This window comes from Myotis brandtii, unplaced genomic scaffold (genome assembly GCF_000412655.1).
Source record: "Myotis brandtii unplaced genomic scaffold, ASM41265v1 scaffold869, whole genome shotgun sequence".
NCBI lineage: Eukaryota > Metazoa > Chordata > Mammalia > Chiroptera > Vespertilionidae > Myotis > Myotis brandtii.
Genome location: NW_005371541.1, coordinates 1,366,981 through 1,379,047, shown reverse-complemented (window position 1 = coordinate 1,379,047; position 12,067 = coordinate 1,366,981). Strand labels below are relative to the sequence as shown.

Genomic DNA, 12,067 nt, shown 5'->3' with positions numbered 1-12,067 from the left:
AATCGGTTCAAAATATGAAACTCCTTCAGTATTCAAATTATTCTTTTGGGTTGTTCTTTGAAGCCATACCTTATTCATCTTGGTCATATCAGTGCCTGGGACATGCACAAATTATAAACATTCAAAAAATAAGAGTTGGAGTTAGTGTAATTGGGCACCAGGCTTAGAACCTAGCAATGTTCCTGGCACACAGTAAGTGTACAATATCGATTGTTGAATGAACTGGTTGAACAGTAGTGAGTTGAGTATCCTGAATTGATGCCGTAATCTGCTCCTTTGTGTTCCTAAAGCCTCCTCTTTTCTTATTCTTGATCTTAAAACATTTTTATTTATTCTTGCTTTACCCTTTCTTTGTTCCCTTACCTCCTTGACCCTGACAATATAGGTTTATCTCTTTTCTTCTTTGACTATTAAAATTATTTCTTCTGTTATTGATTTACCTTTAAAATATCTATATTCTACAGATATGAATTTTTGTTATGCTATGTAACTTTACCATGGGAATCTATACAGATTTAAAGTCTCTTTACACAATATAGCACCCAGCTTTATTTATTTCCTTGAGAATTTTCTTCAATTTTGTAATATATCCCTCCTCTCACTGACATCTTAAAAGGGAAGCTTTATCCTCACTCTTATTTATCTCTCTTGTATTGTTATTTTTCTCCTTTTCAAATAGAAATCCTGTACTGCTGCCTACCAAACATATTAATTATTTAGACTCTCATTTAAACTTTCTCTGCATGTATTATGACATCCACTTATTTAATTTTCAAAATATTTTTTTGTTTGAAAGGGGTTTAAAATCTGTATTTTTTATATTTATTTTTACTGTTGAAAGTATACCCCCTCCACCCCTTCAGCCCCTCCCACTCACAGCCTTCTTGACCATACTATTGTCTTGTCAAAACCACATTTTTTAGAGTTATTTTTCTCAGTTTCAAAAGTGATATATGTCCATTGTAGAAATTGTAAAAATTAAGGAAAAACTATATATATGCAAATTCAAGTCAACTCTGGATGGCAAATCATTTGCCATCCAAAGATATTTCACATTTTTTCTGTGTCTGTGGATATATATATATACATATATATATATATATACAAAATTAAAATTATATTGTAATTTATTCCTTTATATTATGCTTTGAAAAAATTTATTAAATTTATTGGGTTGACATTAGTAATAAACTAATATAGTTTTGAAGTGTACAATTCTATGATACATCACCTCTATACTGCATTATGTGATCACCACCCAAAGTCAAATCTCCTGCCATCACCATATATTTGACCCACTTTACGCTTTACTACCTCCCTCTCACCCCCCTCTTTCTCTTGTAACCACCATGCTGTTGTTGTTTTCTATGAATTTCTGTTTATTTGTTTTTCTTATTTGTTAATTTCTTGCTTTCAAGTATATTCCACATATGAGTGAAATCATATGGTTCTTGACCATTTCCATCTAACTTACTTCACTTAGCATGATATTCTCCAAGATTCATCCATATTGCCACAAATGGCATTGTTTCATCTTTTCCTTTGGCTGAGTAGTATTCTATTGTATATATGTACCACATCTTCTTTATCTAATCATCTATTGAAGGACACTCCAGTTGTTTCCATATCTTGGCCACCATGAATAATGCTGCAATGACCACCGGGATACATATTATCTTTACAAATAAATGTAAAAAATATGACAAGTTAGCAATGCAGTTTTATGTAAAGGCAATAAAATTATGAACTGTGTTCATTTTGTTAATTTTTCTTGTTTTCCAAACTTTCTATCATAAGCATCATCTGTGTATAGAGTGCTTACTAACTTCCAATTTTCCTGAATACAGATGTGTTGAACTAACTTGTTATACTGGTTTGGTGCCTGACTTTTTTTTTTCATTTAAATTATGTTTTTCCAGTGTTCTCTATGGAAATAAAATCACAGAACTTCCAAAGGGTTTATTTGAAGGATTATTTTCCTTACAGCTACTGTAAGTATTTGATTGTTGCTGATCTGTCGAACCAAATGTTATATTTTGTCCGTGTGCCATTTCATATTTTCATGGGGGCTTCAGAAAAATTCGACCCAAAATGACATAGTTTAATAAAATGGAAAAGATTCGCCTAGTGCTAATATTGTTGACAGTTATTTATTCGAAGACACAACACTTTGAAATTGTCCCCAAACCTTTCTCTCCACTCTTGTCACGAATATATGCATTTATCTGCTCTGTCATTTAATGCTTTTACAATCCCTGCCCTTAGTGAAACTTCTCTGGTTTGATTTAACAATAGTTGGAAAGGAGAAAAACATGGTGATATATTTATCCACCTTTGTGCAAAGAATCTGCAAGAGTGACAAGCTGGAATAACACCCCCCAGCACAAGGACGGTGTGCAGGAGGTCAGAACACAGCAGTGCACTCAAACTAATCTTTAGTAAGAGATTTCTCTGTAAATCCCTGGATTATATCTTTAAAGACCACTCTGCTTAGACAACAGCTAGGTCTCTTTTGCCTCAAAAAAACCATTTACTGTACATATTTATAAGACTAAGACTTGACCCCAGGTGTTTTAATTAATGCTTATATGAAAAGGAAATTAGAAAAAAATATGCTGTTATTAAGATTGGCCCAGCTGCTGTGGATGCAAAGATGAGTGCGATGTAATTACTTCTCTCAACTAGTTCATAGTCTACTTTACAGTTTTCAAATGTATGATTTTACTTGTATGTGGAATCTAAAGATCAATATAAACAAACAAAACAGAAACAGGCTCATAGATACAGGAAACAGAGTGATGGTTGACAAAGCGGAGGGGGTTTGGGGGCTGGGTGAATAAAGTGAAGGATTGAGAAGTACAGATTGGTAGTTACAGAATAGTCATGGGGATGTAAAGCGCAGCATAGGAAATACAGTCAACATTATTGTAATAATTATGTATGGTGCTAGGTAAAATACTGGAAATAGGGGGAACATTTTATAAAGTATATGATTGTCTAACCCAGTGATGGTGAACCTTTTGAGCTCGGCGTGTCAGTATTTTGAAAAACCCTAACTTAACTCTGGTGCCGTGTCACATATAGAAATTTTTTGATATTTGCAACCATAGTAAAACAAAGACTTATATTTTTGATAGTTATTTTATATATTTAAATGCCATTTAACAAAGAAAAATCAACCAAAAAAATGAGTTCGCGTGTCACCTCTGACACGGGTGTCATAAGTTTGCCATCACTGGTCTAACCACTATGCTATACAACTCAAACTGATATAAAATAATATTGAATGTAAATGGTAATTGAAAAAAATTATAATAGGAAAGTCAATATCATAAAAATAACTTAATTTGGGATGTTATTTTTTTCATAGAGCAGCTGAATGGACTAGTGTTTTATGGCTTTTATTTTTTTCTGTATGGTGTCCTTGACCGTAGAAGTTGGGTCTCATCCACCTTCATGTACTGCAAAGCTCTACATCTAGAGAATAAATGTATAAGTACCACTAGATTTGGGCTTTCTTTCAACTGTGTGAGCCTTGCTTTATCCGACACAACTCCAAATCTTCAACCTGTGGTGTCTAAATTATTACAGTTAAAATGTCCATGTTGAGATGAAGAGAAATGTATTTCTCATTGGGTTTTTTCTCAAGGACAGAAACTTGAAGGTAAGTCCAGGAGGTGCTACCCTTTAATCCTACGACTATTTGATCAAACAGATTATTGAACGCCAACAAGATAAACTGCCTGCGGGTAGATGCTTTCCAGGACCTGCACAACCTGAACCTTCTCTCCTTATACGACAACAAGCTCCAGACCATCGCCAAGGGGACCTTCTCGCCTCTCCGGGCCATTCAGACCATGTATGTACATGCTGTTCGGATCATATTTGATGACCGTTGTTTTCACTCAAAACTGGGGTGTTGAGTTCCTTGCAAGTCGTGCATAAAAGTGTTCTGTGTGTGTTTCCGAAAGGCATTTGGCCCAAAACCCCTTTATTTGTGACTGCCATCTCAAGTGGCTCGCGGATTATCTCCACACCAACCCGATCGAGACCAGTGGTGCCCGCTGCACCAGCCCCCGGCGTCTGGCAAACAAAAGGATCGGACAGATCAAAAGCAAGAAATTCCGTTGTTCAGGTAATTTCTGACGTCATGTGGCATTCCCCCTGTGTCACCAACTACAGTGGTTATGGGACAGCTAGAGACAATTGGCCTTTGGCTGAATTACCAAATGTTGTAGAACCATATGTCTTTGTCTTTTATACATATGGAAAAAAATAAAGAGAACCGTAAACACAATTCAGATAGCCCTCCTAGGTGTACCATTTTTTTTTAACAGTAGATGAAGCAGAAGAAATAGGCTGCTGGCCAAGAAAAAAAGATGCATGGCTACTTCACACTGTATTCCCAGGGTCCGAACTGAACAGGGGCCTCTTAGTTAACTCTCAGTGCCTTTGAAGCCTGTTAAGTCTCATGTTTGTTGTAGTATTCTCCGTCGAGGAACCCCAGGTAATTAATCATGTTTTCATTGCTTCAGGAAATGAACTGAGACTTGGTCACATGATTTGCTCAGGCTCAGTAGTAGGGGGAAATGTCCTGATCCCTTACTGGATACTGACTTCTCATTTTGCATTCTCTTATTTTGAATAGGACTGTAAGGATACATTTCTTTTCCCAAAAGGCCACCTGTTAACATGTCAGGAATATTACATTTATTGATAGAAAGCTAACTCTAGATGCGTTGTATTACTATTAAATGGAAAGCTTACTGCATTCAAATTTAGTATTTGCTTTGGTCTAATCTTTTCTATTTTCTTATGATAAAATACATTCTGTATGTTTTGAGTAGTATGCTACCCTACCACTCCAGGCATAGTTCACATCCGGCAAGTTAATTCATACTAAAAAGCTAATATCCAGGCAAAGCTGATTGTTGCCCAAGGTTCTAGATGTGTTTACTACTCATTGTACATTATTATACTTCAGCCCCAGCTGAAAATGTACATGTTCACTTAATTACCTATAGTAACTTTAGTCCATTCTTAATCTAATATAACTCATATCTCTGCTTGCTGACATTCAGGTACGTCTTCTATTTTTTGTCTCTTTTTTTATTTAGCTAAAGAGCAGTATTTCATTCCAGGTAGGTTTTGCTCGGTAGTAGGACTAACTACAGACACCCTTTCCTCACCTTAAAAAATATAGCTTCTAAAACTTTGATATGCATGCTTTTGAAAGTACAGTGGGTGCTGTGTAGATAGATGTACTCTGCATAGATCACTTGTAGCCATTTCCCGAACACCTGACCTTTGCATGCAGCGTCTGATGTTAAATATAGATATTATTAAGCACCCACCTTTTTTCTCCCTCTCTCTCACTTTGGCACATTACCTAAAATTTCTCACAGTAGCTAAAATGTTTGAACCTATGGCCTTCTACTTAAACCATTTTCTCTCCTTACGTTGTATATCTGATCTTTCAACCTGTTTTTAAAATGTAGCTTGTTGAGCTGGTTTTAAAGACAGAGACTCCCTGTTGTCAAAGAGCTAGTTCCACATGAAATCAGCTACCAGCACACAGAATTGTGGTTTTCAGTCACGGGATTTACTTTTTTATAGTTCTCATACTAGAAAACTGTGACTTTTTGCTTGACTTGGCTTGCTGCTGCTTCACTTTTTATGCAAAAACAGCAGCTTCCTGCTGATTGAAATGCACTTGCACTTGCTCTGTGACTTCACATCCTTGCACACCTGGGGTCACAGTTTAACTCCACAAAAGCAACATTGACGTGCATCCTGAAAGCATGAAAGTTCATGGGCACTGAGTGCCTTGAATAATTTAGGCTGATGAATGAATGATGAAATGTGCTTAGAAAAGTAATTGAAATGTTTTACCACTACAATCCTAACAGGATCAAGGCTGAGGATTCTAGAACTAGCTCTTTGAAATATGTTCTTATTTTTTCCTTGCCTGCCAATTGTGTAAAATGCCTCTTGACTTGTTTTTTTTAAAATGATTATATTTAAAAAATATATGTTAAGTAGTGATTGATTGGCCACATTCACCATCTCCTGGGTATATTCTAGACTATAATGTATTTTAACATCTATAAATAAAAATATAATCTGTAGTGTTAGTGTGCAAAACCATATCTATTTTTTTAAAGAATTCTGGGTTTGGTCTCTCTTTTAAGGAGATAGGTATTGCTTGCCATCATTGAATTATTATTTGAATAACAGATTTTGTTTTATTACTTATTTTGAGCTTGAATGATTAAATAATATTTTATAAATTACATTGGCTGAATAAAAAGTAACATGTTGAACAGCGGTTGATTGGCTTTCACTGGCAATCTTTAAAATTCATTATTTTTACCTAATTTTTAAGAAGAAAGTTATCTGAAAGCTATTACTTACCCCCAGAAAAGTTATATTCTAAACACTGGAACACCTCTGGGATAAAACATTTATATTATTTAAATCCCCAAATTTTAGTGGTTAATATCATTGTTGCCAAATTATTTAATCTATTATATTTTAATATACTTCATTACTTACTATTACACTAAATATATTTGAAATATTTATTTTATTACATAATATATTATTTTAACCCAGGCATATGCCCTTGACCAGAATCAAACCTGGGACCCTTCAGTCCGCAGGCCAACACTCTATCCACTGAACCAAACCAGCGAGGGTTATTTTAAATATAATTCATTAAGAATTTAGAAATCAATATTTCAGTTCAGCAAATAAAGAACAAGTCAGGTTGTTTCAGTAAATTCTGATACATTTTGGCCCTTTATTGACAACAGCCAAAATAGGTTTTGGAAAATACCTTCTCTATCAGATATCACAGCTTAATTGTCAATATCTGATCATTTAATTTGCATTATTTAAAATAATAATTATAGAATTCAGGACTCAGAAGAATACTTTTTCCCAGCTTTAAATTAAAATTTGAGCCATGAAATAAGAATCACTGTCATTGTATTGAAGGTGGATTATTTTTAATGTAAGATACCTATTGTACCTTTATTTAGACTTTGTTCCCAGTGTTTTCTGATTTTAATTTTAAAACAAAAGCTTCAACCACGGTACAACAGATTTTCAATAAATGTCATGGCATTAATTTCCAAATGTAATGAAACTATTATATTCAGCTTTGAAAACATTTATCTGATTTCCTTTTAACTGAATGACATTATTTATAAATTGGAAAGGTCATTCAAAAGCATGTTAGCCACAACCTAAGGATTAATGTAAACATGCTCATGATAGTCCTTGCAGCTCTCCATGATTCGTTTCTCACTTAATTTCACATGTTTACTTGCCTACCACTGTTCTGTCTGGCATTCTAGATATTACCGTGATAACTCAAAAGAAAATCTATCTTGCAGAGAATTCATCTTTTCAAGGAATTGACAAGGGCTTAATTTGTGCTGTGCATCTTGGATGCCATTGCTTTTCCTGCAAGACCCCTTTGCTTCAAAAAATTATTAGAAAAGTTTACAAAGCACATGCCATTCCCCAATCATTGCCACAGTAAGAAAAGAAGAAAGAGACCTTAGTTAGTTGTGAATATATATATATATGCCGATTAATCTTAACGGGGATTACTGTCTTTCTTTCCTTCTGGGTGATTTTTAATTTTGCAGGAGTTCACCATTTGGGCTGTAAGTAAAAGTGTCTGATCTGAAACATACTATCCTCCCTTTTCAATCCTGATGTACCTTCTAGTCTTGGTCTTTTGTGCCCTTTTTTTTTCCCCCAAGAAGAAACCACAGATCTTTTGAGCTTCTCTGTTGTCCTTATAGCTCACCTCCAACTTCTTCCTGGATGTTGATCCCGAAAGCGGTTGTTTCCATTCTGCAGCTCTGAGGGACGGGGGAGGCACCCTTCCGTGTAGCCCCTTTGTGTTTCCAGGAACCCTCGGTAGTAAGGCTCTCACTACGGTCATAGACCTTCTATGGGACGAATGCATGTTACGTACACAGTACAACATCTCCAGAACGTCTGTAGCTTCTCTCCTGCTTCCCTTCATCTTTCCTCTCCGTCTTCCCCCTGGCCTAGTGGATGGTGTAGTGATGATGTAGCGAGATTTTCTGTTGTGCTTGATCTAACCATGTGGTTGCCAGGTATGAGTAAAACATGGTTCCGTCAAGCACCATGGAACGTCACGCAGCTTTCTACAGCATGGCAAGCTGCTGAGGCTTAATTCAGGATTGACTGGTCTCTCTTGATACAATCAAAATGGAAAAAAAAAATGAGGGCCTTGGAGGCATTTCTGAAGAGTATGTGAGAGGGAGAGAATAATCAAAGACCATAGAAAAATTAAAAACCTGAGTACATCTATTTGCCTGGAAAGCCCTAATTTTAAAATGATATATAGGGAGATGTGGATGACTGGATACAGTTTAAATTCTTGACGCTGAGAAAAAAAAAATCTGTTTAACAACGAAATAGCCATTGTGTGCTTAGCTGTCAAATAGGCTAGAATGGCTCAGAACCGGATCAGCAGACAGTACCGCTGTGAAAAGCTCATCTCTATTAATGTTTCCTGTCCTGTGAATCTAGTTACTCTTTTTTCCAGCAAATTCCGAGCCCTTGTTTTAACCCTCTCCTGACATCCATTGACCAAATTCCCCCAAGTTGTCTCCCTGCTGCATAATCTATAGTTATCTTCCTTTTTTCCTCCTACAAATTAACAAGCATTCTGACCTTTAGACTCAGTATCTCTTTTATTTTATTTTTCTTGACTTGACTCCCCAATAGGTACAGAAGATTATCGATCAAAATTAAGTGGGGACTGCTTTGCGGACTTGGCTTGCCCTGAAAAGTGCCGCTGCGAAGGGACCACAGTCGATTGCTCCAATCAAAAGCTCGCCAAAATCCCAGACCACATTCCCCAGTACACTGCGGAACTGTAAGTCCCTCTCCCCCCAGAATCCCAGACCACATTCCCAGTACACATCCCCAGTGCACACGCTGCGAAGGGACCACAGTCGATTGCTCCAATCAAAAGCTCGCCAAAATCCCAGACCACATTCCCCAGTACACTGCGGAACTGTAAGTCCCTCTGCCCCCAGAATCCCAGACCACATTCCCAGTACACTGCGGAACTGTAAGTCCCTCTGCCCCCAGAATCCCAGACCACATTCCCAGTACACTGCGGAACTGTAAGTCCCTCTGCCCCCAGAATCCCAGACCACATTCCCAGTACACTGCGGAACTGTAAGTCCCTCTGCCCCCAGAATCCCAGACCACATTCCCAGTACACTGCGGAACTGTAAGTCCCTCTGCCCCCAGAATCCCAGACCACATTCCCCAGTACACATCCCCCAGTGCACATCCCCAGTACACATCCCCCAGTACACATCCCCCAGTACACATTCTCCAGTACACTGCAGAACTGTAAGTCCCTCTTCCTACAGAATCTAGATTGGGATGGAGGAAACAAAAGCATCAAAATAGTAGGATTTTTGTCTTGCCCTTTTATTCTCAATAATTACATTGATCTTTGTTAATACACATTTGCATAACTCTTCTATGTACAAGAATATACATGTATATATATATATATGTGTGTGTGTGTGTATAATATATACATATATATTATATAAATCCTCATATAAGGATATGTTTATTGATTTTAGAGAGAGATTAAGTGAGAAAGAGAAGGAGAGAAATATTGGTGTGTGAGAGAAACATCCATCAGTTGCCTCCTATATGAGCCCTGCCTGGGAATCTAACCCACGACCTTTTGGTGTATGGGATGATGCTCCAACTAACTGAGCCACCCAGCTAGGGCCAAGAATATTTTAGAGGCTATCTTACTTCTTCTTTCTGGCCCAAGATACAATTACAGAAATTAATTTATCTCTCAAAAATCTAGCTAGTACCTAGTAATACTACTAATAATAGCATTCACTTGATATTTAATTCTTAGGCATTATTTATGCCCAAACCCATTTCTAAACAATGCATAGATGTTTTGCATAGTTAGTCTTTACAGCAACCATATAAAGTAGTTTGAGAATCACCATTTTGACTGTTCATTATGAATTGAAAAAGACAATCTTTTTTATCTGCTTTATTATCTCACTGACTCATGGCTGGAAGGATTCGGTGATTATCAGGTATTAAAACACAAAAGGTAGGATAGCAGGAAAAGCTGAAAAGACAGAGTGTGATCAGATTTATATTTATCACCCTAACAAAGGGCCTGGCACATGCTTGCTGCTAAAATATGTTCCTTGAATCATTTATAGGTACTATGCCGTGGACGTTTTGCCTTTACTGACTTTTCTAAGTGAGACGTTTAATGTTAGTGTTCTAAAAAATCCAAGAAAAGCCTGGTGAAATCTCATCATTTTTCTTAACATCGTAGCCATGTTTATATGTAGCACCATCTGGTATCTGTCATTATCCACTTTGCATAGTTGCTTGTCTTTCTGTGCATGCATAATCCTTTTGTCTTCAACGAGATTACGGCCCCTCGATGGCAGGGACTGTGTTTTATAGTTGATCTCCCACTGTGTCTAAACTCGTGCCTGTTACTTAATGAATTTTGAGCAATTGGAATAATTAAAAATAATGTAATGCTTTCAGAGAGATGACAGAAACTAGCTCCCTGTGATGATAGTGGTGCTTTTTTATTCCTGTTAGTTCATTAAGCTATTCCAGAGCTCTGGGACTTCCAGAAAGGCATGGAGAGCATGCAGCCAAAGCCCTGAACTCTATTTTTACAGTCGTGTTGGGAGCTATGCTTATTGCCTATAATACTACAAACAGTAAATCCAAATCCCATCTTCCAGCATGAGAATGCGTTAAGGAGGCTTACTTGTCAATCAAGAATTGTATTAGAAGCAGGGCCGTGTGTGTCTTAAGAAATTAAGAATTTTTTTAAAAATTATACATTTAAAAATTAGCACCTGGAAGAAAATATTTGCAAACCATATATATTATGATAAAAGACTCCTATCCAGAATGAATAAGGAATTCTTACAACTTAACCATAAAATTAAGAAATAAAAATGTACATTATCCAATTAAAAAGTAGTCAATTACTTGTATGGACATATCTCCAAAGAAGATATACAAATGGCCAATAAGCACATGAAAAAATGGTCAGTATCAGTAGGCATTAGGGAAATACAAATCAAAACCACAAAGCGGTAACACTTCCCACCCATTAGAATGGCCATTAAAACGAACACAAAAAAATAACAATAATAAGTGAGAGAAATAGGACCCCTCATACATTGCTGCTGTGACTGTAAAATAATGTAGGCCCTTTGGGGAAAAAGTTTGGCTATTTCTCAGTTAGACCTCCATTTCCCATGTGACCCAGCAATTTCACACAGATGTAAGGACTGAAAATATATGTCCACGGAAAAACTTGTGCACTGATGTTCAGAGCAGCATTATTTATAATAATCTAAAAGTGGAAGCAACCCAAATCTTCTCCCACTGATAAATGAATAAACAATGTGGTATGTCCATACAATGGAGGAGTATTTGGCCACAAAAAGGAATGAAGTATTGATAAATGCAAAACTAGTTTGAACTTTGTTAAACATTATTCAAAGTAGAAAAAAAAAAGACACAGAAGGCCACATTTAATATGATTCCATTTATATGGAATGACCAGAATGGGAAAATCCATGGAAACAGAAAGTAAATTAGTGGTGGCCAAGAAGTGAGGTAGCATGGGAACAAATTGAGAGTGATTTCTAATGGGTATGGGACTTCTTTTTTGGGTGATGAATATATTCTGGAATTAAGTAGCAAAAATGGTGTCACAATTTTGTGAATATACTAAGCACCACTGAATTATATACTTCAAAAGGGTGAACTTCATGGCATATACATTATATAACACTAAAGCCTTTAAATAAATAAAAATTATGGAGTAAGTGATTAGGGAAAAAAAATGGCCTAAAATGCTTTCTTAGGGAGGGGACAGTAAAAATAAAGCTTGTGATAAGAGAGTTTAATCTGATTTTCAATTATTGGCTTTCTCTGCTATGTGCTTCTTATATATTTTATTTTGATCATTAAAATT

At 36.3% G+C, this 12,067-nt stretch overlaps 1 protein-coding gene across 11 annotated transcripts in view; it reads left to right on the top strand.

The window, feature by feature from the left end:
• SLIT2 (slit guidance ligand 2) overlaps nt 1–12,067 on the top strand; it is a 346,357-nt gene that overhangs the window by 243,355 nt on the left and 90,935 nt on the right. For 3 of the 11 annotated variants that reach the window (XM_014532270.1, XM_014532273.1, XM_014532267.1), the window contains 6 exons: nt 1,920–1,991; nt 3,716–3,859; nt 3,972–4,135; nt 5,118–5,141; nt 8,776–8,853; nt 8,997–9,069. In XM_014532270.1, coding sequence (XP_014387756.1) covers nt 1,920–1,991; nt 3,716–3,859; nt 3,972–4,135; nt 5,118–5,141; nt 8,776–8,853; nt 8,997–9,069 — 555 coding nt within the window. Of the gene's footprint in view, nt 1–1,919; nt 1,992–3,715; nt 3,860–3,971; nt 4,136–5,117; nt 5,142–8,775; nt 8,927–8,996; nt 9,070–12,067 lie in introns of all 11 variants that reach the window. The other 8 variants (XM_014532275.1, XM_014532274.1, XM_014532269.1 and 5 more) reach the window with 4 other exon arrangements.